This window comes from Lagopus leucura, unplaced genomic scaffold, assembly GCF_019238085.1.
Source record: "Lagopus leucura isolate 7727_CA_CO unplaced genomic scaffold, USGS_WTPT01 Super-Scaffold_100043, whole genome shotgun sequence".
NCBI classification, from domain to species: Eukaryota; Metazoa; Chordata; class Aves; order Galliformes; family Phasianidae; genus Lagopus; species Lagopus leucura.
The window spans coordinates 2,155,516-2,180,711 of NW_024962290.1; the positions used below are offsets into that span (position 1 = coordinate 2,155,516).

General features: G+C 51.9%; 4 protein-coding genes across 18 annotated transcripts; all 4 read right to left on the minus strand.

Annotated features, from left to right (window-relative positions):
• Nucleotides 1-330: 330 nt before the first annotated feature.
• On the minus strand, nt 331-10,732 carry TRAF3IP3 (TRAF3 interacting protein 3). 8 transcript variants are annotated; one of them, XM_042884374.1, is made up of 18 exons: nt 10,276-10,732; nt 10,009-10,142; nt 9,209-9,354; nt 8,882-9,130; nt 7,730-7,844; nt 7,510-7,561; nt 7,321-7,345; nt 7,147-7,176; nt 6,965-7,060; nt 4,080-4,151; nt 3,678-3,818; nt 3,324-3,461; nt 3,037-3,172; nt 2,728-2,790; nt 2,590-2,649; nt 1,904-2,052; nt 737-844; nt 331-572 (listed from the first exon to the last, which is right to left on the minus strand). In XM_042884374.1, exons 4-18 carry the CDS (start codon nt 9,113-9,115, stop codon nt 489-491), a joined length of 1,503 nt encoding a protein of 500 aa, XP_042740308.1. In that variant the 5' UTR covers nt 9,116-9,130; nt 9,209-9,354; nt 10,009-10,142; nt 10,276-10,732; the 3' UTR covers nt 331-488. The 8 variants fall into 8 exon arrangements, 7 of the variants coding, with proteins under 7 accessions (XP_042740308.1, XP_042740307.1, XP_042740309.1 ...); XM_042884378.1 differs by lacking the exon at nt 331-572 and adding an exon at nt 947-1,009 and having other exon boundaries at nt 777-844; XM_042884373.1 differs by lacking the exon at nt 331-572 and having other exon boundaries at nt 579-844.
• A 73-nt stretch (nt 10,733-10,805) lies between these two features.
• Nucleotides 10,806-13,707, minus strand: LOC122187118 (corticosteroid 11-beta-dehydrogenase isozyme 1-like). The gene is made up of 6 exons (XM_042884380.1): nt 13,507-13,707; nt 12,970-13,100; nt 12,571-12,682; nt 12,283-12,468; nt 11,795-11,938; nt 10,806-11,718 (listed from the first exon to the last, which is right to left on the minus strand). The coding sequence occupies exons 1-6, from the start codon at nt 13,592-13,594 to the stop codon at nt 11,474-11,476; spliced, it is 906 nt and encodes a 301-aa protein (XP_042740314.1). The 5' UTR covers nt 13,595-13,707; the 3' UTR covers nt 10,806-11,473.
• Nucleotides 13,708-14,743: 1,036 nt separating this feature from the next.
• Nucleotides 14,744-19,282, minus strand: LOC122187074 (corticosteroid 11-beta-dehydrogenase isozyme 1-like). Of its 8 annotated transcripts, XM_042884303.1 has the most exons (7): nt 18,956-19,026; nt 18,554-18,655; nt 18,267-18,435; nt 17,636-17,747; nt 16,816-17,001; nt 15,817-16,170; nt 14,744-15,344 (listed from the first exon to the last, which is right to left on the minus strand). In XM_042884303.1, the coding sequence occupies exons 3-7, from the start codon at nt 18,393-18,395 to the stop codon at nt 15,124-15,126; spliced, it is 1,002 nt and encodes a 333-aa protein (XP_042740237.1). In that variant the 5' UTR covers nt 18,396-18,435; nt 18,554-18,655; nt 18,956-19,026; the 3' UTR covers nt 14,744-15,123. The 8 variants fall into 8 exon arrangements, with proteins under 8 accessions (XP_042740237.1, XP_042740240.1, XP_042740235.1 ...); XM_042884306.1 differs by lacking the exon at nt 18,554-18,655 and having other exon boundaries at nt 16,027-16,170; nt 18,267-18,397; nt 18,956-19,282; XM_042884301.1 differs by lacking the exon at nt 18,554-18,655 and having other exon boundaries at nt 18,267-18,397; nt 18,956-19,282.
• Nucleotides 19,283-23,726: 4,444 nt separating this feature from the next.
• G0S2 (G0/G1 switch 2) lies at nt 23,727-24,608 on the minus strand. The gene is made up of 2 exons (XM_042884387.1): nt 24,531-24,608; nt 23,727-24,341 (listed from the first exon to the last, which is right to left on the minus strand). The coding sequence occupies exon 2, from the start codon at nt 24,308-24,310 to the stop codon at nt 23,999-24,001; it is 312 nt and encodes a 103-aa protein (XP_042740321.1). The 5' UTR covers nt 24,311-24,341; nt 24,531-24,608; the 3' UTR covers nt 23,727-23,998.
• Nucleotides 24,609-25,196: the final 588 nt, after the last annotated feature.

Below are 25,196 nucleotides of genomic sequence, written 5' to 3' on the forward strand. Positions count from 1 at the left end.
GCTGAGGGTGCTTGGCCATGAGGGAAGCTGGGGTATGGCTGAGCCTGGGCTGAGCAGATGGTGTGAAGGGTGCTCAGCTTGGGTGGTATGCAGTTTTATTGCTGGCTGCCAGAAAAGATGGTGTAGGGTGGAATATTTCCCATGCACTGAAACGACAAATGAAGGGAATTGCATTGTTGTTTCTCTATATGCACACAGCTTGGCTCCCAAATGCATGGGACACACGATCCTTGCTGCCCCCATGAGTCCGAGAGATGCCATTTGAATGGCTTTGTGCAGGGACCAAGCAGTGCAACCCTCAGTTAACGAATAACTCACATGGAAGAGAAGGGTGATCTCCCCACATTTATTGGAGCCGTGTCAGTTTGTCTGGCCGAGACCAGCTTGGGGTATGAAGCAGGCAAGGAGCGGCAGAAGCACTGCAGTGAGGGCAGATTGCTGCCAGCAGGTCAGGAGTCAGTTGTGCACGGAGGTCACTGAGGAGGTGCTCATGGTCTGTAGCTGGCCAGCACAGCAGCCGTGGCTATTGCTATCACTGCCAGCAGAAGAGGGAGCCAGTTACCGCGTTGTCTCTGCGAAAGGAAGCAAATGTAACCAGGAGGTGATGGGGAGAAGAAACCACTCATCCCATCCCTAACAGGCATGCTGCTCATCCTTCCACACTGCCCCCAAATAAAGGAGTGTTTCCCAGGGTGATGTGCAGCTGCCACAAGGAAGGGGTGAGGGTCGGTCCCACCTTCACCATCTGGCTTTGGTTGAGCTCCTGGCGGCACTGGCGCAGGCAGCTCAGGCAGCAGCGGTACTCCTCACTTAGTGCCTCCAGCTCTGCACGCAGCTCCTGGCACTTGGAGGAGGGGGAATGGAGGCAGGGGTCAGCAGGAGGGAGTCCTGTGGCTTCAGGCACCCCAGAACAGGCAGGGCTCCCGCAGCAGCTATGGTGCTTCACCTGTGTGTGGGCAGTGGGACAAGGGGGGATTTCCCCTTCTGCTGCTCACATGCCCTTACATACCTATATAGGATAGAGCAGGTTTCAGTGTTAGGTGGGGGCCCAGACAGTGCCCTGGCTGCTCCCATCCTGTGATCTGCTTGCTTCTACTGCCATCTTTCACATTATGTGAAAGAAAAGAAAGAAAAAAAAAAATAACCACTTCTTCTGACCACATACAAATCAGGAAAAAGATGTGGGGTGGAACATCAGGGTTCATGTCCTTCTGTGCGAGCCAATGCAGCTGGCACCCACAGCTGTTCCCTTTTGCTGTGATTACACTCAGCTAAGCCCCTTCCCCAGGTGATGTGGGCACCGTTCTGGAGGAGTTAGTGGAACAGGTTCTGGTGTGTTCCTCAGCTCTGGTAAGTCATGGATCTTATTTTTATAAGTCCCTGTTATGAGTTCTGCAGTAAGATGTGTGAGACTGTTGGTGTGCAAGAACAGTTTGTGCTACTGGTTTTTTGTCCTGAAATAATTGCTTATGTGGTAAGCACCCTGCAGAAGGTCAGAAAGCTGAGGGCTTTTTGGTCAGATGTTACAGGGTTTTTTTTGTTGTTATTTATTTATGAGCCTTCCTACCTCCCCCTCCCACGCTTCCTTTATGCCTAAGGCTTTGGCTGTTCAAGAGTGGCTTTATCTTTTTTCCCATGAACAGAAATGGGTTTGTCTGAAGCAGTGGTTCTAGGCATGGCTGCTTGGTGCCCTATCCCTGCCAGCAGAAACTGTGAGCTTCATCTGAGGCTGGTATCAGAACAGAAATAAAGCAGAGTAAATCCTTTTGGTGGATACTAGGTGCAGCCTGCAGCTCTGGCTGCCTCCAGGAGCTTTAATGTGCTGTTTTTCTATGCTCCTGAGAGCACCTAAAAGGCATCTCAATCCCTGACAGGGTTGCTGTCCCAGCAGTGACTTCCTCACCTCTTTCTCCTTTGCTGTAAGCTGGAATGTCCTTTCCTGCATCTCATTCCTCAGGCTTTCTTCTGCCTTCTCCTTGGGATGCTCAGACATTGCATTTTGCATTTCCTTGGCAGGAGTGAGAGGTGGGTTCTGCATGGTGAAAACCTGATCTAGAAAACAGTCAGGCTGCTGGTGAGAAACACGTCTTGACCTCCAGTTTGCTTTGTAGCTTCTCTACTTAGCATAGTTTGAAGATAATATTTGCAAGCTATGTACAGAGAGGAGCTCAGTTATCATAGGCTTGCCTCTCCTGTAGATGCAAGCTGATAGTCTTTAGAGAAATGTTTTCAAACACTTACCAATGGAAGGGAGGAAGAGCTTAAGTTTCTTTTACTGCTTTCTTTAAGTACAGAAGTACAGCTGTAATTGCAGCTACAAGCTGATTTTTTTTTCAAAATGGCATAGCCACTGAAAAAGAACTTGGAATGAAAACCATTTATTTTTTTGTAAAGTATCTGCCTCAAAAATAAACTTGTCTTTTAATGTTAACTACCAAAATATAATCATAGAATCGTAACTAGTTTTGTGTAGCTTTAATATAATCCTTTATTCTAAAGAAATACAGACTTCTCCTCTCCTGGAGTCACTTCTGACATTCCCATGTCAAGTTAGAGCAGCTTTAGGTGGAAGTTAGAAAGTTTGCTGACCTTTCCTTTGCACCACCACTTCCTGTGTTTTCTGCTCATTGGTCTGGTTCTGCATCAGGTCTGGGGACAAAACAAGACGCTGTCGTTGCTACAGCAGTAATGCAGTGCTTTCACATTGTACTTCTTTGTGTTACTCACTGTGCAGGTGGCTGATTGTTGCCTCCAATATTAGCTTCTGATTTTGCTCTTTTTGCAATTTACCTGAAATAATAAGAAAACCAGTGTTCATGCAAATATCTACATGCAGGTATGGAAGTTTCCCATTCCACCCTTCTTTCTGAAACCCTTTTAATCTTTAATTTGGGACCCTTTGGAAACCAAAGGCTCTCAGTAAGCTGAGGTTATGCAATGCATTCAGATACAGATTGCTTTGGGTGTACTAGGCTCCAAGAGCCAGGGCTTTCAGATTATGTCCTTGCTTTCTGCCTTTCCCTGAAGGAGTGGTACCTTCGATGTTGCCGATACGCTTGGCTTGGAGCTGGTTGTCCTGCTGCAGGCTGTCAGCACGCTGCTGGAGCTCGGCATGCTCGTGCTGCAGGAAGTCCAGGGCCTGGCAGAGCTCCTCATTCCTTGTAGCCGTGTGCTGTGGTGAGAAGCAAGGACTGGGTGTGCAGTAACAGCAACTTCACCAAAGGGCTTTTGTATGAAATGATCTCAGCCTGTGGGCTGTTTGCAAATCAGAAAACATGGGCTCCCTTGGGCTGCAGCGCTGCTCCCATGGGGGTCTGATGTACCTGCAGTTGGCTTTGCAGGGCGTGAAGGTTGCTCTTGAGCTCGCTGTGTGCCTTGGCCATCTGGGCCCACTCGGATTTGAGCATGGTGTAGTGCTCCTTCCAGAAGGCAAGGTCCTCCCTCGCCGCAGCCAGGCACCTCTAAGAGAAACAGATATGAGCCCCGCTCCAGGTTATTACAAACAGCATAAAATGAGCACAGGTTGTCGTTACCTTTGGACTTTGGGTGGTAGCATTTAAAAAAAAAAAAAAAAAAAGTAATTTTGCATCTTTGCAAACAGTAAACTGGTTGTTGTCTTTCCCTGAAATAAAGGGCCTGGATGAGATGCAAAGCCAGGTGTCAAACGTGTTTCTTACCTGAGAGTTTTGCAGCTGCTGCTCTGCCTGGAGTTTGTCCTCGAGCATTTTCTGCAGAGCCTCCTTTGCCTTCTGCTCGTAGGTCTGCTTCTGGTCCTCCATCTCTATCAGGATCTTCTTCACACACTCCTTTGAGTAACTCTTTAAAGGAAGAATTAGAGTGCTTGAGGGGTTTTATCTGATATATTCCTAATCTTGCTAAGACTGAATATTAGCAAATCCACACTGTGTAAATGCAACTGCTAATTTGCTGTGAAATATTGCTTCAGCAAAGAGGAAAAATACTTTTCAGATCTGTATCTAATCAGATTACTCTAGAAACTGAGACCTGACCCAATTACATGATTCAGTTTTTCATGCCTTTCTTCAGCCTTGCTTGTTGCTCTGACAATCAGCCCTTACCTGGGTGCAGGCCTGCAGCTGATTTTCCAGGGCCCTCAGTTTACACTTGAGTTTATCTTCATTCAGCTGACCCTGGGGAAAAACAATTGGACCAGTGTATGCAATCACGATTTACACATTCTGCCTCCAACACTGTTAGTTTGCATTTTGTTCATTTTCTTCTATAATACTGTGTTTAAATTTGGTCAAAGTATTTCAGTGCTTAGAGTTCCAGTTAGACTTCAGTCTCAGAATAAGTGTGTTGTGGGGGAAGTTAAACCTTTACACGTGAGACCCTTCCTGAGGTAGAACTGCTGCCTGGCCACAAGGTTGTGAGTCCCAGCTGATGGCTCCTGCAGTGCTGAGCTCTCATCCTGCAGCTTGCATGGGAAACAGATCAGGTCTGCATTGTGACACTGAGCAGCCAGGCAGGAGGATGGATGACAACAACAAGGATTCATTTTTCCTGTTATCATCTCGGTGTTTGTTGGGCTTTTTACTTAGGTTTTGTGAAACCAGACTGCATGCAAATTCAGATTCAATTTCTAGCAGAGTTCACATATGCTGTTTTTTCACTACTGATACTGAGAGCATCGTTATTGTTTCTGCTTGCTGGTGTTTGAAGCTGGGCTTTTGAATAAGCAGCTCCTTGATGTTTGGGGAAGAGCTGTCAGACCCAAGCCAAACCTGACTCTCTGGTGTCTTAGCACTGTTTAAATTGGCACAGGAATAAGTTTACAGTCCCAAAGAATAAAGCTTCCCAGTTCGGTTGTCAGTACAAAAATAGCCTGAGGGCTATGTCCCCTTAGAAAGTAGGTGGCATATTGCAAAGCATTTTAAAATATGAAATATTATGCCTGTCTTTCCTTTGTGGTTCATTTGTTCTGCTGTATGCGGAGGCTTACAAAGGAGGGCAGTGGTGTTTCATGGTTGTTGTGCACTGTGCAGAGTACAGGGCAGCAGAGCACCGGCCCCTTCCTACGCTGTACAGCAGAAATGTGCTGGCAGGCTGCTTTTATGGAGATGCAGTTTATAAGTTGGCAGAAGAACATACGGGGCTGAGATTTCCCTATAGGGAATAAACTGCCTGTTACCAGACCGGGTGGGTTTGTGCAGATACGTGGGAGGGCAGAAGTAGTTGTGCTTCTGACCAGAAAAGTTACGTGAGCTCATCCTGGCCAAGCCTTTGTGCTGATGGTTATTGACATGAAAGGGGCCAGCTTAAAAAAAGCAAACCACCACACAACAACCAAACCCTGCAGCTATCACTGTCAGATGGTCTTTCCTCTCCTCTCTGGTGATTTTTGATCATCACTCAGAGTCCTGGTGCAGGAACTCAGGGGCAAAACTCCAGGTAGGGGAGAGGGCTGAGGTTAATGGGTTCAAAAAGCGTCCACTCTTGGAGATGCTGGATTGGAACCCTTGATAGTCCTCATCCTCAACTCTGAAGTTACCAGGCTGAGCAGCTCCAAACTTTTTCCTTAAAAACTCTGCTGCTGCGTTTCTCCATGACTGCCACTTCAGTGACTTTAAAACTCTTCTGTCTGGCAGCTGTTGTTGTCCTGTGGCTGATGAACTGTTTCCGATACTCCTTGGTGAGCCATTTGGAATAGCTGGTGTGAAGCAATAACTGCTTTTTCTGGAGGGCTTCCACTTTGCACAAACACAATGCTTGTGCCAGGAAAATGGGTCCATGAAATCACAGTAAAGCACGGGATGTGACAGAGCTTAGATTCTACGGGGCTGTAAGGCACTTCCAAGCGTTGGGTTCAACTTCAGAAGGTAGAAATGGAAGCAAATGTATTAAAGAAATAATTTTTAAGAAGAGAACAGCTCTAAAGTAATTTAACAGCCATAGGAAAGACTGTGTTTTCTGTGCCTGCCGGTACTTCTGAATCCATCAGTTTTACAACAGACAAGAGCTGAGTGTCAGAGCTGTGGCAGGAGAGTCTCCATCCTGGAGGTAAAACCATGGGGGGATGCAGGGGGCTGATCCCCACAGCATTGCAATGCTCCCATCCTCCTGCATGGCGTGCAGCTGCTCTTTCAAACTAGAAGCATCTGTGAGCATCTCCTTAAATCACTCTGACCACTTCAAGAGTTGCTGCCAGATCACCCGTGTACCTGCAGCTCCAGGTCTTTAAAACCTCAAATACTGAGAGGAATTTAAAGCTGCCACAGCATACAAGGGACATCCAAACCCACCCACAGCATCCCCTGTCCCTTGCCCCTTCCCAGCATGGTGCTGCCTGCTTTGCTCTGTGCCTGCGGTGCCAGCAGTGAGTGAATTTGTTTAATTCGTAGCCCCCAGTGAAAGGGAAGCCTGCCTTCTGCAGCAGAGACAGCAAGAAGCAAAGTGCACCCACCTGTTTCTAATCTGAGGTTTCATGGCTACTTCATGCAGTGTGTCAGTGTGTTTTTTCCTCCTGCATTATGTTTGAAGAAGTAAGCGAAGGCGGAAGCTTCTAACCACAGTACATCTAACACTTGTTTTTTACACTCTCTCGCCCTATCGCTGCTTTTGTGCCCTAACAGAACTTTCAAACCCTTTTTCTGATGGTATGATAGACTCTCTATTAACATTTCATTTAACAACCCTGCATAAAACGCTTCCTATGTCTCTAAAGAATGAGCCCTAAAATGCATTACCTCCACTTTACCTCCTGATAAGGACAGAGGGAAAAATTTCAAGCACACGTCCCCTCAATTTCTCTCTGATCTTGCGTTCAACTTGCCCTAACCAGAAAGTGGAGAGCGAGAAAAGAAGCACTTTGTTTTGCAAACAGTGCTGCATGTGTAGCATCTCCAAAGTGCAATACTGAGACACAGAAAAGCGAGCTCCATGGGACTGTGGTTACATGGTCTGTCTGTCCCTGCCCCATGGCAAAGCCCCCAGCTGCCTGTACCTGCCAGGACTTCTCAGAGGCGTGCAGCAGTGTGGCGAGCAGCTCCTGCAGGATCACCATCTTCTGCTTCAGCAGCAGCTCACGGTGCAGGGCCTCCTGTGGGGAAGCAGCCCTTGGTCTGATCATGATAATAATGTATGGTTGTTCTTGCTCCAGGGCTGCTCGTGGTGCCTGGTGCCTACCTTCAGGTAACCAGAGAGCTGCACGATTTCCTGCAGGAAAGAGGAAGTATTTCAGACCATGGAGTTGTTTCAGTTCACAGACAAATAACAAATGGGCTACAGCATTCAAATGCTGTGAAATCAGCTGGAGGCAGCAGTGGGAACAGGGCTGTATATCGTGTGTATATTGCTTACCTTATTGAAAACTGTATTTCCACAGCTGAAATGGAAAAAGAGAGCACACTTGTGAGGTGAATGCAAGCCCTTACAGCGTCCCAGAGCCCAGCTCTCTCCTTGTGGGCACAGTGCAGGTGTCTGCAGGCTGTGTGTTATGGCAGCAAGGAGTGGGCATGGCTGGGTTGTGCCTAGGGGAGGAGGGCTTACTCTGTCTGTTGGCTTGAGTCCTTCACCCTCGTGCTTGCAGGAGTCTGAGTTCCTGTGAAAATAAAGTGAAAGGATGCACCTGGGGCCCTAAAGCTCCTCTCTGTGCATGTGCTGAGCTCTGCTGAGCAGTGCTGAGGAGGTGCAGCTGTAGCCAGGAGTAATGGGGATGTGATGCTGTGGTGCTCAGGGGAAGAAGGGCCATCGAGTGCCCCTCACCTACCTCGGGAGCTCACAGAGGTGCGTGGCCCAGGGATGGCTTCAGCCAAAATGCCTGTAGGACTGCTGAGCCCAAGTGGGGCGAGTGTGGATGGGCACACGGGGTGACTCCATGGGCGCTGCAATGAGAAATGGCTGGTGTCAGGGTCTGTGAAACAAGGGGCAGAGGGCTGCAGCTGGGTCCAGCTTTGTGCCTTTGGTGGAGGAAGAATAGTGAGGTGATGCTGAGAGCACGGTTGTTCCCATGGGGATCTGCTATTGATTTTGCACAGGATGCAAATCTAGAAGGAAATCTGTTTGTCTGCTGGGTGTTTTGCATTGCATCTTTCTGCAGATCTGAGGCTCCATGTTCCTGTTAGCTGGACAGCACAGGGCAGACAACGGGGAGCAGAGCATCAAACACATCACCATAGGATCATAGAATGGCCTGGGTTGCAAAGGATGCAATCATCCTTTATATATGGATATATGGATAAAGGATGAGCAATACAATGCTCATCCAGTTCCAACCCCCTGCTGTGTGCAGGTCCCCAACCAGCAGCCCAGGCTGCCCAGAGCCACATCCAGCCTCGAATGCCTGCAGGGATGTGGCATCCACATCCTCCTTGGGCAACCTGTTCCAGTGCCTCACCACCCTCTGGGTGAAAAACTTCTTCCTAATATCCAGCCTAAACCTCCCCTGTCTCAGTTTAAGACCATTCCCCTTTGTTTTTCCATCATCCCTGGATGTGTTTAAAAGCCATTTGGATGCAGTGCTCAGGGGCATGATTTAGCAGAGGGTGGTTAGAGTTAGGGTAGTATGGTTAGCTTGCGATTGGGCTTGATGATCTTTAAGGTCTTTTCCAACCTGAGCAATTTTATGATCTTTGTTCCTGCTAGCGGGGAAGGTGATGGAAGGAACCCAGTTGTTTACAGTGCAGTTCTCGGGGGGGGGGAAAGTAATTACAGAAGTGCAAAACTAATTTAGCAGACAGGACAAGGGGTTGCACTTGGAGGAACAGCAGCAGCTCTCCATTTGGTTCACATTTAGCTTAGCAAACAGGAAGGAACACGCTGCGAGGGAGGTGACGCACTTTGCCCCTGGCTGTCGCAGCCCATAAACAAATACGGCCGCTTTGCACATCAGGGCCCCGACGCGGTGGAGGTGAAGCATTACCTGGAGCAGGACGGGTGTGCCGAGCTCCCCGGTGGTGCTGCCAAGGTTCCTCCTGCGCAGGAACTCTCTCTGCCGTGGGCTCTGTGGCTGCTCCTCGCTGCGGCCCGGCCGCCGTGCGCTGTGTGCGTGGCCACGGCGCCGCAAGGCCTCGCGCGTCTCCTGCCGCCGCTCGCACTTCTCCTCGTAGCTCTCGCCTGCATGCCGCGGCCGGGTCCGTTCTGGGGGGCTGATCATGGCGAGACCCCCGTCCTGTTAAAACCAGGGGCTGGTGGTGGTTATAGTGAGATGTGCTGTCTGTGAGCTCAGTGTGCTCATCACCCATCTCACCCTGTGCTCGCTGCTCGTTGGGGTGGGTGCTGCGACCCGCGCAAATTCCTCCTCTGCTCTGTATTTGGGGATATTCTGTGGCCCGAAACCAGGTGGGCGGCTGAGCACCTGCACTATTGCACCATGTGCATCTGCAGGGTGAGTTTCTTTGTCAAAAAAAAAAAAAAAAAAAGACAGCAAAACTTTGTTGGTCTCATTCTGTCTCAAGCAATTAGGAAGTCATGGAGTTTAACGGGGGGGAAAAAATGCGAGCAAGTAAAAACCCATTTATGTATATAACACTACTATGCTTGTTAGTCTACGGTGAGCCTCTCCTTTGGTCTGGATGTGCCACCAACCAGCATGCTGCTCCTGCACCGGGCAGAGGAAGCCCCTGCAAACCACAGCATGCTGCAGCATGGGGCTGTGGGGCCGGGTGATCCGGTGCTTCCGAGAGATGGTCAGCACTCCTGTGCTCTGTGTTTGTCTGAATATGCCATTCTGAAGCTTCCAACAGCTTCCGAAGCATCTCTAATTTTACCCAACGCTTACTGAGCGATTCCAGCAGCGTTCTACTTTTTGGTGGTTGTGCTGGTGGTTCCAGCAGAAGGGGTTTGGGGCTATGAGAGGCTGAGCAGGTTATTTCCACGTCTTATTATCCATACCACAATGACCCTGCTGTTCCCATCCATAGCTCACTCACCCTCTGGAGCCCCGCTGCCCACCTGGCCGTCCCTCAGGCCTCCTTGCAGCACTTTAGTTAACCAGAAGTTGTTGTAAACCAAGGTAAGGCTTAAGGAAACACGCGGTCCGTTACTCACCCCGAGCTGAGCAAAGCGTTGAGGCCTTCTTGGTGAGAGAATACCTTGTGTCCTTCTGCCACTGCCTGAAGTTACCCTCTCTAATTACCAACCGTGTCCTTTAGCTTTGCTTTTCAACCTGTTAACGTTTCTTGCTTCGAGGGAAACAAACAACAAGAAACGTTTCATGTTACCGCCTCCCTGTGCCCATCACAGAGGGGTGGAAGAAGGGGAAGAAGCAGCGTGGTGAGAGGGCAGCGCTGGAGCTGCAGGCCTGCAGGCACTTACCTGGCCGTGCCTCGGTGCAGCTGGGTGAGCGTGGGGCTGCAGGGCACAAACACCGCGTCCTCTGGGTGCCCACAGCTTCGTGCTGCTGCTGCCTCACTGTGTTTCTTTCTGTCGAACAGGAAGCATTGGGGCCACAGCCTGAGCCCTGGTTCCTGTCCTGCTCGCGCAGCGTGAGGTTTGGGGTTATCTTGGGGTGCCAGCAGCTCCCACTGCCTGTCCCTGCGGCTGCCTCCCTTATCAGAGCACTGGTCCCGGGGCTCCGGCAGCACTGGGTGACCGAATCACTCCAGGTTGCTTTGGGGGTAAAGGAAATCTAGGGAGCAATGCTATTATTGTAAGGCTTCTCGCAGATTGAAAGGGAGGGAAAAAAAGTGTGTTTCAGGAGAGGTCACAAACGGCAGAAATTCATTAAGGTCTTAGAGAAGTGAAAGCTGCGTTAATGCAAATCATGGGGTGGGTTTAAGCAGCTCTGTGCTGAGAGGGGCTCTGCGCATACTCCAGTGGAAGAGGAACAAAACTCAAACCAGAGATGCCACAGAGTAATGTAGGATTTATTGTTCGGAAGTAAGGGTACAGGCAAAAACCACTGTAGTGTAAGGATCCTCTGTTTGTCTTTGCTGGTTGGTTGATGGGGGTTGGCCCAAATCCCTTCTCAGAAGGAGCTCAGAGCTTTGTAAGTATGCAGTTCTGCTTTATAATCCTCTTCCATGAGTCTCCAGTCTAAATAATTTTATTATTATTATTTAAAATATTTAATTGCAACTGGGTCACTGCAGATCTTCATGTAGTGCCAATCTGAATCCCACCACCTTTCCTTCAGAAGCACAAGGCTGTGTTCTACAGGTCCGGTGCCTTCCATATCCATAACTTTTTGACTGATTCCTCCATTTGCAGAGATGTGGGGGAGATGCAGCAAAGCACACGGAGCAGTTGGGGTCCGGGTGCTGCCTGCATCCCCCAGCCTGCTCCTAATTCTGGCCTTGCAGAGCCCTTTTGGGGACCCCCACTGCCTGCGAGGAGCCATTTACGGGCAGCATAAATAAACATGTTTATGTTGTGTCGTAGGCTCCCAGTGCCCAGTGTTGTGCAGACAGTTCCCAGCCACGCCGCCTTCAGAAATGGCCCCAGCACTGCTTTGGGGTGGGCTTTTCTGGAGGCTCCACTGCCCATGGGGAAGTGTTGGCCGCTCAGAGCTGTGCTAATGCCCCGAGCCCTGGGGCGGCGGTGCTTTCTTGATGTTTTCCACCTGGTAGTTGCTCCTGATGAGGCCACCCAGGAAGTCAGGGGCAAAGTCCCTCAGCAGCAGCGTTGGGGTCACGCTGCTGGCAGGGTAGTGCAGCTCATGCTGACGCAGGGCCCCGCTCCGGATGATCTCCAGTGCACACTCCTCCTTGGGTGCTGGTGTTCCCTTAATGACGTGTGAGACCATCTGCACCGCGTTCTCTGCAGTGACAGAAGGACAGCTGCGTTGCACCAGGTCCACGTTTTTATCTGTGAGCCTCGGTGGTGCTGAGCTTACCTGTGTTAATATAGCCCAGGATGCAGAGCGTGATGGAAACGTTGATGTTTTCTATGATGAATTCATGCCTCAAGGAGCTGAAAAATCCTTCCAAGGCAAACTTAGTCGCACAGTAGGGAGCAGTGAAGGGTAAGCCAACTTTACCTGGACAGAGGCGCAGGGTCAGAGCTCACCTGTGCTGGGTGGGTGTGGGGCTGCACGGCTCTGCCTGCCCCTGCCTTTCCTATAGCTGCAATGTTGTAGTGTGAGCAACCTATCTTAAATGCTTTAGGGAAGGAAAGAAACGTTTAAAGCTCAGCACGTGGCATGAGAGACCTTTGTTGTGGGCTGCACTGTTCTCGTTTTCCTGCATATATACCTGTGTATGGCAAATGTGTGTATAATGTGTGGTCAGGCAAGTAAGCCTGCAGAATTGCACTGATTGCAATGCATGCACAGAGATGAGTAGGAAAGACACGAGGCAGGGAGAGAAGGGCACTCGTGCTCACCTGCCACAGAGGAAATCACTACGATGCTGCCCTCGCTCTCCTTCAGCATGGGCAGGGCAGACACGGTCATGGCCACGTAGCTGAGGAAGTTGGTCTCCATCACCTTCCTCACGTGATCCACATCCCCGTTGAAGAAGTCAAAAAAGCTGTGGCCGATGTGGTTCAGGATGAGCATGTCAAGGCCTCCTGGAAGCAGAGTGTGTTGGATGTTTGCAGCCAGCAACAGGCCTCAGGCTGCGTTGTGGTGACCCCAAAATGTAGCACAGGGTTTGGGCGCTTGCTACGCACCCCATGTGATCTCAGCCTCTTTCACCACCTCCTCAGCAAAGGCTGTGCTCTCCATGGAGCCGCTCACATAGCGGGCAGATGCAGCACCCAGATCCAGGCATTTGTCCACTACCTGGGGACAGTGAGAGAGGCACTGGTCGAGGTGTTGGGGGTGGCTGGCAACCCTTCTCCCTTTGCTGGGGGGATGTTGCTCAGAGGGACGTTTCCTCTGCAATAGCTGAATTCCATGGGGGAGGAAATGCTGTGCTGTCAGCACTGAAAATACAATTTATGGTGGTGTGCTGAGGAGCCTGCTTGGAATCTAGCATCCCTGTGAACATGGGATGGGTGGGTAGCTGAGCTCCTGCCTGCCCGCAGGGTGTCTGCATTGCAGCCATGCTCACAGTGCCTGCTGCCCACCTTCTGCAGCTTGGCCTCCGTCCGCGCCGTGACCAGGATGTGGGCTCCCATCCGTGCCAAGTGATACGCCATCTGCTCCCCAATGCCACTGCTGGCTCCTGTCACGATCACTCTCTTTCCCCGGAGCATCTCTGGAGGGGATGCAGAGCTCAGGGCTGTGCACAGCCTGTACCACACCCTCGTGCACGGCTCCTTTGTGCCGCTGCAGGATGCAGCTGCTGCTGCTGCAGCCCCCAGCCGGGCTCCAGCCCAGCGTGGAGCTGCTCTGCATTTGGCAGGAGTTGACAAAGAAAATGAATAAATATTTACAGCGGTAAACTGCGTGTCTCCAAAACAAATCCGTTTGCTCAGAGTAAGAATGCGAGCCTCGCAGACCCACACACCACCCCATGAGCTGCTCGTGCGTGGGGAAAAGGGCTCCCACCTCTTGTGCACCTCCTGTGCTCTGCTTTTCAGCTGCTTTGGATTCCCCCGGGTGGTGCAGGCTGGGCAGCAGCCCGGCTGCCTGCTGCTAAGCGTGCATTTTCAATGACTTACCTTCGCTGAAATTCCCAGGTCCTGAGTAAAAATACACGGCCAGCCCCAGCCCCAGCAAGGGGATGAGAACCTTCAGGAGCAGCCCCATTCCTCTGCCAGTGCTCGGGTTGGAGCAGACGTACAGCCGAGGGGAGCAGTGGCTGCTCTGAGCTGATCCCTGCAGGTCTGCTATTCTTCTATATTCGATCCTATTCCCTTTGTGCTCCCTGCAGTTTAGCAAACATTAACCTAATAGAGGGCGTTGTGCTGGACTTTGGGCTGACTCTTTGTACCCTTCTCCTCCTATCAATGTCCAGGGTGTTTTCTGAGGCCACCCTGGGAAGCTGCTGCCTGATGGAGATGTGGGTTTGTTGTTTGGTGACTGCTGGTGGGGCTGGGACACCCGTGTCCCCCCTTTCAGACCTCTCAGCTTTCTCTCTTCCACTTCATATCTAAAACTGAGCCCAATTTTCCCTTCCTCCCTGGTGCCACGAGGGTTTGTTGGTCAGCACTGACCACTGAGATGCAGGGTCATACAGATGTTGGGCAGAACAGGGCTGGCCCTGCTGCTGTTTTTGGCTTGCGCTCTGTAACATCACCATTGGCACAGTGCTGACAGCTCCTGTGTGGCTCTTAGACCCACAAAATTGCACTCTCTCTTGAGGAATCCAATGAGGCAGACTGTGAAAGGCACTTAAAGAGCCAAGAGGTGAATAATGAAGATCTTCACTTTCACAGGTGTTCTGTGTCACTGCTAAGCACCTGCCTGGGCAAAGGGCAAACTGCCTCGCAAATAATTTTCCCAAAGAGAAATTTAAAGGGCAAAACCTGCTCTGTACACAATGGGTGTCAAGATAAGGAGAACAGAAGTGCAGCTCCAGCTTCCTATAGATAGTGAGGAGCAAAATGATCCTGGGGGGCGGCCTGGGGATGGGGTTCTTACTTCATCTTGCAGCAGGCAGTGATCAGAAGGGTGGGTAGTGATTTTGGATGGAAGCACCGGTCGGATATCAGTGCTGGGGTGAGGGGAGCTGTGTCACATCACTGCAGGCTCATGCTGAGGTTTTGCCTTCAGTGAGCACTGTGCTTAGTGCTGAGCTTATGGCTTAGGGCAACACTGAAGCAGCGCTGTGTATCCAGGGGCGTTTTGTAGTTAGTGTCTGTGTAAGGGACTGTACCCCAAAGAATTAACTTGCTGAATAGATTTGCATTGAACTTGGACTTCAAGCTAAATGAAAAACAAGCTAGACTGTTACTCTTCCAATGAGATAATGGTTTATTGCAGCATTCAATAATTAAAGAAAGGCGGGTCCGTGGAACGATGCCCATTCGCAGCAGCGTTTAGTAATGGAAAAAGAGATTAAAACCAAAACAACAACAAAAATCCACAGAGCACACAACAAGGTTAGTAAGCTGCACTTAACACTTAGTTACTACTTTCCCCAGCTTTGGGGAAAGGCTCCAATCAGGACGGCTTCCAAGCAGGAAGGGCGCACCTGCAGGAATCCGCAGCTCAGCCGGGGATCCCAGCCGGCTCCTCTCGGGGGCGAGGCGGTTATTAAAGCTTAACTGACGAGGGAGGGCTGCAAGCACGGCTGCGGCCAGCAGAGGCGGCTGTCGGCCCGGCGGTGGCATCCCTCAGGCCGCCCGCAGCCGCTCGGGTCGGTACCGCTGCCGCACCAGCAGGTCCAGCAGTTCGGCGGCCCAATCCCGCAGCAGCAGCGGCAGTTTGGTGGATGCGTAGCGGTAATAGACCTCGCGCTGACGCAGGGTTCCTCCTTTGATGATCTCCAGGGCGCATTCCTCTTTGGGAGCCGGGGACATCAGGAGAACGTCGGCGGCCGCACGCATGGCGTTCTCTAGTCGAGGGACAAGAGAGGTTTCAGTAGGGCTGCTCTCTGCTTGTCCTTTTGATGGTTTGCCTGTGATGAGCGAGCTGCGGAGCTGCCTCTGTTCCTACAGCTAAATGTAGTGTGTGCACTGGAAAACAGAAGCAGCTTCAAGTCGCTCCCGTCATTGCCTTCACTCCCGTCGCTCGCTGCATCAGATAAGATTAATGGGAGATGTGCGGCTGGTGCTTCCACTGAAACTCATTGAATTTTAGGCTGTCCCAGCCTGTGCACTGATTGGCTGATTTTCATAGAACCGTGGAGACATCAGGGTTGGAAAAGAGCTCTGAGATCCCCAAGTTCAACCCCGCCATCCCCACTGTGACTCTGTCCCCAAGTGTCACATCTCCATGGCTCCAAACACCCCCAGGGATGGTGACTCCGCAGCCTGAGCTGCTGCCTGACTGCTCTTCCTCAGAATACCTTTGTCCTAATATCCTACCTGAGCACAGCACAGGGAAACAAATCAGTCTGGAGTCTGTTTTTTGGTGGAAGAGAGGTAGGAGCCTGCTGAGAGCAGAGGTGATGCTGCACTCACTCCCACTACAGCAGGAAAAGCAGCACTGGAGGTGGGGGCACAGGAGGGGAGGGCACAAAGCTGGGCATGTGATGCTCAGTTTCTGGGCAGCCAGATGGCACGGATGGAGCTTACCAGTGTCAATGAAGCCAAGGATGCAGAGTGTGATGGAAACGTTAACGCTCTGGATGCTGAATTCCTGCCTCAGGGAGCTGAAAAATCCATCCAGGGCAAACTTAGTTGCAGAGTAAGGGACCGTAAAGGGAAACCCAACTTTACCTGGATACAGAGTGAAGTTCCATTAAAGCATGGAAAGCTGCAGCAGCCTCTGTTTCTGCTTCATCAGATAAAGGATTTTAGCCAAAGGGAGTTTACTGTTAGGGGAAACGTCACCCTGGCACCTGAGCAGCAGGACTGCAGAGCAGTCCTGTCAGCTTCCAGCTCTGTCACAGTCTGAAGTCCAGCAGCACATCTCACAACAGGCAGCAGCCATGGAGCAAAGTTTGATCTCCTGCCTCTGGGTGCTGAGTGGAGCTGATTCCCAGCAGCCAGCAGTGCTGGGGCTGCAGCTGCTGTTAATTTAATCTCCTGACTTAGCAGAAACTTATTAGAAAAGGCTCTGCAAACATTTGCAGGATCTTGACCTGGCAAACCACAACGAACTGTCAGAGGAACAGTGCAGTGAGAAATGATGGCATTTCCCCTTTTCTTTGTAGAACTGGAGCTACGTGAGCTCTGCTGCACCGCTGGGTGTGGGATTTAATCACCAGGTGGGGCAGGGGGATTGCATCAGAAATGCGAAAAAGACCTGGAAACTGTGGTTGCTTTGGGTGTGTTAAGTAGTTCTGGCTCCTCTGAGGTGCAAATGTTTCTTACAGAAACCAACCCATGGAATCCCACGTCCCAGACCTCGCTCCCACTCACCTGCCATGGAGGAGACCACCACGATGCTACCCCCGCTCCGCTTCAGCATGGGCAGGGCAGAGACTGTCATGGCTACATAGCTCAGGAAGTTGATGTTCAGGAGCTTCTGGACGTGTCCAACATCCCCATCAAAGTAATTGAAGTACGACTTGCCAACGTGGTTAAGAATCAGCATGTCGAGGCCTCCTGGAAGCAGAGGAGCGGGTGTTAGTTTTGGGTGGGAAGGGGCTGCTGTGGGCAGGATGGAGCCTTTCTTGACAGCAGAACCAATGCAACCAGAATGTTTTGGGGTCAGTGTCACTTGGGGTTGGTTTTTTTGGGTCAAAGCTGCAGCCTGCCATCTCTGGAGCTGGGATGGCCTGGATGGTGGCTGCCAACGAAAAAATGCTGGAATCAAATAACTCGTCCCAGATGAGAGCTGTTGTGTCCCTTTCCCTCCCCAGTTTGAAACACAAATGACACTGCAAAAGGGAGATTGCTCTTGAGCTATCTGGGCTCATTTTGGGAGAGGGAGACACGGCACTGAGCTGAGCACTGCCATTCTGCAGTGATGACCCACAACCACAACAGCAATGCAGCTGTGAGCTGCTGCATGGCTTCACCCCTGGTAGCAGCAGTGATGAAACCCAGGATTGCAATATCAGGACAGGGTGTTACGAGGGCACGGGGATGAAATCCAGAGGGCAGTTTAGGCTCTGCTGGAGCGATGCAGGCTGGGCTGCAGGGCACAGAATTAAGGGAAACCTTTTCCCATCCCCACTTGTTTTTGCTTTTGTGGCGCACAGCAACAAAGCAGCGTGCTGGGGAGCTGCAGACATACCCAGTTCAGCCTCGGCCACCTCCACCAGCTGCCGGGTGGTGGCCATGTCCTCCATGCTGCCGCTGACCAGCCGTGCTGAGCTGGCCCCCAGCGCCCGGCACCGCTCCACCACCTGCGATGCAACGCGGCGCATCAGGCCCTGCAAGCTGGGGGCTGCGCTCACCAAAACACGCCTCAGCCCCCCAAACCTCACTGCAGGGTTTCTGGGAGCCTCTGAATCTCTCGGGCTCCCTTTGAAGTTTATTCCTTTGGTGAATGCATGGCCTGAGGCCGTTTGGCTCCTCATCAGTGCCATCTGTGCTGGAATTGTGTGTGTAGGTTAAGCGGGAGCTGATAGATCACTGCAGTGGAATGAGGGTGTGTGTGGCTGCAGTCTGTGCATATGCAGACGTGTACTTCGCCGAGCAATTCAAACATACAGGGCGTGCAGTGCGTGCCTGCAGGAGGCCCATTTCTGTGCATGCAGGAGCTCTGGAGAGCGTAACTTTGCACACCCGTGAGCAGAACTGCACGCATCTGCTCTCTGTGCCGCTGCAGTTCCATGCAACCGTATTTATGTATATACCTGCAATGTGAGGTTGGCCTTCCTGTGTCTGTGTGTGCATGTGTGAGTGCCCAGCTTGCCATTTACTTGCTGCAGCTTTGCCTCCGTCCGCGCCGTGACCAGGACGTGGGCTCCCATCCGTGCCAGGTGATACACCATCTGCTCCCCGATGCCGGTGCTCGCTCCCGTGACGATCACACGCTTCCCTTTCAGCATCTCTGGGGACCAAGGCACAGGAGTTTAATTTATCCAAACCCTATTTGAAGAGAAAATAAAGCCCCCTAATGCCTTCAAGTAGAAGCGAATGGCAAGACGAATGCAGATCTTCGTGCTCTGTCCCGCTCATCCTCTTCCCTCCCCTGGAAATGCTGTACCCAGGAGCAGCTGCAGCTTGAACTGACCACAACAGCACAGTTCTTGGCTCCTTCAACAGCTTTTCACACATCAGGACGCAACTTACAAACACCCCAGCTATTCTGCAATGAAAAACACGCCATCAGTGCATGCTGCAGAACTTAAAATCCAACATTAGTTAGTTAGTTTGCGCTTGAATGCAAAGTGCTCAAAGCCTTCTTTGCTTCAGGAGCCCCTGCCTCCCTGCTCCCCCGGGAGCTGCATGTTGCTTCTTCCATTTGAGTCCAGATATCTGCTAAAACTGCGCTCCATCCTCAGCCCTGCCACAAAGGCTTGGTCCAACCTCTGCACATCTCCGTGCCAAACGCTCAAATGTGGCTTTTAATATTTTGCATCAGGACAGATTCCCCTGCGATACTCACCAGGTTTGAAATTCTCCCTCGACGAATAAAAACAGAAGGCCAAAACCAGTCCCAAAACGGGGATGAGAATCTTTTGCAACAAACCCATCGTAGGAAATGGAGCAGGAAGAGAAAAGAGGAAAACAGCGTCTGCTGAGCTGCTCCCGGACGCAGCAGCAATGCCAATCCTTCAAAACCTGTTGGTGCGGGAGCCGTGGCTCCCAAAGCACTGGGAAGTCACAGTGGGGTTGGTGAGAGAAGCAAACGCTTCAATCTGCTCCCACGGAGCTGGGGAGCCGTGGCCTAACCAGTGGTGCTGCTGCGGGCTCTGCCCGGCTCTGTTCATATTTCCTGTCCCTACGTTAAAATGCAGAATTTTGCACAACACCCTGGAAGAGGTGTGTCCTTGCTGAACAGCATCAAGTTTCACTCAGAGAACATCAGAGGCAGAGTGCTGCAGGTGGCCAGGGCTCCTCTTTAATGCCCGCTGGCTCTGGATGCATGCAGCTGCAGCACCCATCTGGATGGGACCCTCCACGCAGGGCAGTCACCTCTCTGCATCCCAGGGAGGAAACCACGGAGGCAGCATTTGCTTTTTCACCTCACCCTGCTCCTGAGAGGGCTGAGCTGAACCCCCTCAGGGCTGCACCCCCAGCTCCAAGGGGAGCACCGAGAATCCTGCAGGCAAGCACTGAGAGTTGTGTTTTTTTTTGCAGAGAAGTCACAGTCCTCGTGCTGCCTGCTTGGAGCGCTGTGGGAGCTTTGCTGTTATTTGTAAGTGAATGCAGTCCAAGGGAAAAACATGTCACATCCGCTCCCTTGCTATGTCCAGGCAGCAGCAAACCCAGTGCCACTGATGGTGTGGGAGAGGGCTGGGAGCTGCCCTGCAGAGCACTGACACTGCTGCACGAGGTGGGCACCGTGTGCTCCCCGCAGCCTTCGCTGCTCCCAGTTCTGCTCTTTTACTTCAGACCCAACTTTCTCCTGATAAGAATCACTTCGCCCCCATTTGGTCCCATAACAGCGCTGCAGAAGCTCTGCCCCTTCCTGAGTCCCTTTGCTTTGAACTCGGGTTGTGATCACAGGGCACTCATCTCACTGCTGGGCTTGAGAAAACAAATCCCTCAGCCCTGCCTCATCCGTCCTGCGAGTGGGGAGAGCTGCTGTTGTAATCTGTTGTTATTACATAGCATGAGGATGTTGTGGGAAGCAATAGCTGCCAGCCTTGGTGTGGATGCTGCAGAGCCCCCACCCCAGCTGTGCTCTGCTGCCCATGGGGATTTTTCCCTCCCTCCCCATCACCTGGCATCGCTGCGCCTCACTCCCACTCAGAGCTTTTTCTGGGTTTGTTTTGCTTAAGAACTTGTTTTTAACCTCTTCTGGAGGGCGGGGAGCGAAGAAAGTGAGAGGAGGGCAGGGAGGCTGTGGAGGCATTTTCTGATCCCAGGAGCTGAATTCAGCCCATGGAGCTGCTTCTGGCTGCGCTGCTGCCAGATCCTCATAGGGGTCACTGCAAGGGGAGCAGCTCCACCTGAATCCTCCTGCCTGCTCCCTCCTGCTGCGTGTTCCCTCCTGCTGCATGTCCCTCCTGCATCACCCAGCCCCTTGCAGCCAGTGTTTTCCAGCACTGGGATTGAGGCAGGCTCCTGCATGCACCATGGGGACACAGAGGCATTTGGCAGGAACTAGAATACAGCTTTTTGTTCTCCCTTTTGAAGGATATTTGGCTGTTTTTAACCCATTAGCAAATCTTTATTAAATGTAGAGGGTTACACTTTTCCCCTTGTTTTCCTCTTCTTTTCCCCTCATTTTCCTTTATCCTGTAGACATGAGACCCTTCCTCATACTCTGCTCTCCCAGCATTCTTTACCATGAATGCAGGTCTTTCTTTACAGGCAGGGGTGCCCCCATTACGTGCTGTGGTGACTGTGGAATAGTTTGGTTTGACTTTGTGCTTGCACTCACTGCTGTTTTAGAGTAAATCCTGTCCAGTTTGGGCCTTTTCTAAGCACTGCATTTATTTTTTTCCTGTGTGACCAAATCAGGAGTTTCTGCCTCTATGCATTGCTTTGGCTGCCCTGTGCCTTGGCCACTCTCCATGTTCCTGATGCCCTTGCTGCTGTGTAGGAGAGGCTAATATCCTTATCTGGGCCCCTAAATTTAGCCTGGCAGCTCTCAAAACATGCAGAGCCCACACTCCAAATAGCAGGCGAGCGTGCCGAAGACATTCAGCTCGTGCCCTTGAAGCCAACGGCCTGGGCAGGAGGGCTGCTGCGTTCCTGGTGCCCAGCTCTGCCACGAGGGCCTGAGCTGAAATCAGATCTCTGTGGCTGTGCTGCCAGGTTGGCAGAGGCAGAGAGGTATCAGATCTCGTGCCAGCTGCAATTTGCCCGAGGACTTAATGCACCTGATCTACAGGTCAGAGCGAACTGCATTCAGACAGGTCCTTAAGGAAGCAGAGCAATAGAAATTGACCCTGGGTGGCTCCAGCGATGTGCTGCACCTTGGGCAACGCGTGGCTCTCCTCAAGAGCTTATCCCTCACTGCGTGGCTTTAACTCAGCCTCAGATGCTCCCTGTGCTTGCCTCAGATGTCCTCGCAGCACTGGCTGTGCAGCACACCTCCTGTCTGGTTACTCCCCAGTGTATCCCAGTCACAATTGCCTCCTGCAATTCGCACCTGGTCCACGTGGATGCGTTTTGCTGATGGCACGTGGTTGTGGCAGGTGCTGTTTGGGGGGGTTGTGCCATTGGGTATCAGGGTGGGGGCTCAGGGATGGGGCTGGAAGCTGCCTTGTTGGAGGGGTTTGCTGTGGGACAAGGACTGGGACGTCTGCAGAGCACTTTGGTCTGCTGCATTTGGCGAGTCTGCCGTTGATCACAGTTACAGGGATGTTAACGGGCTACCAATCCCCCCCACACACTGAGTTTTACAGAATCACAGAATTGTAGGGGTTGGAAGGGACCTCCAGAGATCATCGAGTCCAACCCCCTGCCAAAGCAGCTCCCTACAGCAGGTCGCACAGGTCGGCATCCAGGCAGGTCTGGAACATCTCCAGAGGAGACTCCACCACCTCCCTGGGCAGCCTGTTCCAGTGCTCCGTCACCTCACTGTATTCAAATATTCACTGTATTCAAATAAAGTTGCCTTCCTTTCAGTTTTTCTGTTAGTCACCATATAGTTGAAATAGGACCTTATACGGTCGTTGTGCATCAGCCATCGATGCTCACCTGATCCACAGCCCCAGCTGAAGCCCGAGGCACTGTCGCAGAAGTGGCAGCACACGGCTCAGCCCCACGAACTGGGGGGCAACTCGTGAGATAGGAAGCAGAGAAGCAGGACGCGGATTTACCGAGTTGGCTGCAGCACCGCCGGCGCGGCTCTTGAGCTGTCTAATCCCGTGAGCTGCCTTAGGAGCAGCTATTTTGATTGTGCCACAAACCTCTTTGCTTTAAGCTCATAAACCCGTGACTGGATAATGGCAGAGAGGCGGCGGGGTGCAGTGGGACGGGGCTGCGGTGCGCCAGCAGCACGGGGTGAAGCCCAGCACTGCGGAACAGACGTGATCCTCAGCTGGGACTGACCCTTGCTGTTACACTGGCTGTGCTGTGGGGACACACAACGTGCTCCACCATGGAGCCTGGCCTCGGGGTGCTGCAGGCTGCGACCCTCTGCCCCTCTTTGCCTCCAAATTCCCATTGGTGCTGGGGTCACTCCGCCTCACCAAAAGCCAAAGGGTTTGGTTAAAGCCCAAATCAAATCATTCTCCAAGGCCTTTTTTGTTTTTTTTTTTTTCTTACACTGGACTCTGTTCTTTTTTTTTTCCCTCAAGAAAAAGGTACTTTGCTCTTGGTTCAAAGCCTGACAAGAAGCTCTGTGTGTGGATTCTGTCTGGATTTTAATCCTGACTCACAGCTCTGGGAAGATCTGTGTGTTTGTTGTGGCTGTCAGGCAGTGCTGCTTTGTTTTCCAGCCCCTCCTGCAGTTTGTAACAACTGTTTGCTTTTAGCTCCTAGTTTCTATGCATGCCCCTATCCTTGCCCCACTGCCTTTGGCACTGAGCAAACAGGGATTTTCTCCCCCTTCCCTACTTGTCAAGGATGATCTCACCGCTGCTTTGTAGCATGGTCAGAATCTTTAAGCTGCAGTTTTCTGCAAAGTTTAACATTAGTGACACAGCAAGAATCTGTAGTGCTCAGAACTAACCCTGGGAAGGTTTTGAATAGGTGAAGGCTCTCTAAGGATGCTGACAGCACTCAGATGCCTGTTTCTACCACTCCCACTGTGCAGTCCCAGCTGCTGTCTGCCCATGCAGCAGCTTTTCCATTTGTGACATGGGGAGCAAACACTGTTCTCCACAATCAAGTGCCAGGCTCAGGAAGGATTCCAACCAAAGCAGAGCATTGCTTTTAGCTGTGCCCATAGCCTGTTAGAGATCTGTGGGGGACAGACAGGTTTTTCAGCAGCTCTGGGTACACGTGGACATGGCAGAGCCCTGAATCTATGCCATCAAACTCAGATAACCCCGGAAGGAAGATCCCCACCTCCAGCTTTGGGAACGTGGCTTGTGAGCCAACTCCTCCCCACACAGTGACCCATTTTTGGAAGGCAGCAGCATTTTTGGAGTCGGGCAACTCCAACACTCTGCCATGAGCTGCTGGACCAGGGGAAGGAGCTCTATGGAGAGGGTTGGTTTACTGGCCACAGCCATTCATGAAGGGGCCGGAGGCTCCTGCAGAGCACAAACAAAACTCATCCTGTCCATGAAATGAACGCAGCTAGAGAGCACTGGTACCATATAAAATATTTATTGATTTTGCAAAACGTTGTAAAACGCATCTGTAGTAAAAATAAGAAACCACGCCGTGCATCTTGCACATTTTTATACCAACAAAAGGTATTTTTTCCTACTGCTGCACAGCAGCAAATAAAACCGTTCCTTTCTTTCAAGTCCTGCACTTTGCAGTCTCCTCATTCAGCCAAACCTTCGCCCTTCTCACTGGAACCACCATCACTGGGACATCGGGGCAGCAGAGCCGTGTGCTCGGGTGAGCAGTGGGTCCCTTAGGATGCATGCTGCCTGGTCACCAGCCCCCGCTGCACCGTTGACAACTTCTTGCTCTGCTCCAACACCAAATCCTCCTGCTTCTGAGGGAGAGCTGGCTCTCGAGATGGGGTCGGTCTCTTCTCCTCCTCCTCCTCCTCCTCTATCCTCCCTTCGGAGGTGAAAGGGCTGCACACTGCCTCCACCAGACCGATGACCACACCGAAGAACGCCAGCACGCTGCCCAGCATGTACAGCTTCACCATCTTCCTGTTGGGCTTCTGGCTGAGCATCTCTTTAGCAAAGGGGATCAGCTCGTGCATGGTTTCCATTTCTGCACAGCAGCGTAGCAAGAGCTCCGTTCTGCGAGAGGAGAGCAAGAGAGGGGCACGTTAGTGTAGCTCAGCGCTCCTCTCCGTTGCAGACACCGCGATTTCGTTCAAATGGACATTTCTGGCTCTTGCCAGAGGCTGCCTTAAGGATCGGGGTCGGGATCAGGATCGGGCCCGCACCCCGCGCCGTCCCAGCACCGCTCCCGGCGCTCCCCCTTACCCGAGGCCGCCCTGCGGTTGCGGTGCCGTTGCGGTTCTCAGTTCTCTCAGCCCTCCCCGCGCTGCCCGCAGCTCCGCCCGGCTCTGCCCGCTGCCCGCTGCAGCCGCCTTATATCGGCACCGAGGGCGGGCGGTGCCGGGGGGGGCGGGCACTGAAAGCACGAGCTGCCCCCCTCCACCCCCCGCATTCTTCCTCCCCCCGGCATTGGCTGCGGTCCTGGACAGCCTAAAATAAACCTTTATTTTTTTAATCTGCAAAACTTTTCCCTCCCCTCCGGTCTCGTTTCACAGCAGGAGGGCTTCTGTGAGCGCTGCTCTATGGTTGCTTCTGTAAGCAGCGTGCTTAGGTTGTATATTATACAGGTTTATCGAGTCAGTGCTTGGGGGGGGGGGGGGGGGGTTCAAGTAGTATCAGTAGTGTTTAATCTCTGAGCTGGTGGATGTAAGGTGTTGTATATGGAAGTGGGGTTTGGATTCAGCAGTACTGATGTTCTCATGCTGCCCATTTTCACAGTGAATTCACAGAACCATAGAATGGCCTGGGTTGAAAAGGACCGCAATGATCATCTCTTTTCAACCCCCTGCTATGTGCAGGGTCACCAACCAGCAGACCAGGCTGCACAGAGCCACATCCAGCCTGGGAATTGGGTACAACCATCCAACAGAT

What these genes read in the sequence shown, in the direction of transcription:
- TRAF3IP3 (XM_042884373.1), bottom strand. Translation starts at nt 9,115, where the DNA reads ATGATCAGCCCCCCAGAACGGACCCGGCCGCGGCATGCAGGCGAGAGC. An exon ending in GACTCAAGCCAACAGACAGA is followed by an intron (nt 7,346 to 7,509) that starts GTAAGCCCTCCT and finishes TTTCCATTTCAG; the next exon opens with CTGTGGAAATACAGTTTTCA. An exon ending in AACAATCAGCCACCTGCACA is followed by an intron (nt 2,650 to 2,727) that starts GTGAGTAACACA and finishes TTTTGTCCCCAG; the next exon opens with ACCTGATGCAGAACCAGACC.
- LOC122187118 (XM_042884380.1), bottom strand. Translation starts at nt 13,594, where the DNA reads ATGGGGCTGCTCCTGAAGGTTCTCATCCCCTTGCTGGGGCTGGGGCTG. An exon ending in ACCTGGGAATTTCAGCGAAG is followed by an intron (nt 13,101 to 13,506) that starts GTAAGTCATTGA and finishes CATCCCCTCCAG; the next exon opens with AGATGCTCCGGGGAAAGAGA. An exon ending in AGAGGCTGAGATCACATGGG is followed by an intron (nt 12,469 to 12,570) that starts GTGCGTAGCAAG and finishes CTCTGCTTCCAG; the next exon opens with GAGGCCTTGACATGCTCATC.
- LOC122187074 (XM_042884301.1), bottom strand. Translation starts at nt 19,043, where the DNA reads ATGGGTTTGTTGCAAAAGATTCTCATCCCCGTTTTGGGACTGGTTTTG. An exon ending in GGTGGCCGAGGCTGAACTGG is followed by an intron (nt 17,002 to 17,635) that starts GTATGTCTGCAG and finishes CTCTGCTTCCAG; the next exon opens with GAGGCCTCGACATGCTGATT. An exon ending in TTTCCCTGTGCTGTGCTCAG is followed by an intron (nt 15,345 to 15,816) that starts GTAGGATATTAG and finishes TCCCTCGACTAG; the next exon opens with AGAACGCCATGCGTGCGGCC.
- G0S2 (XM_042884387.1), bottom strand. Translation starts at nt 24,310, where the DNA reads ATGGAAACCATGCACGAGCTGATCCCCTTTGCTAAAGAGATGCTCAGC.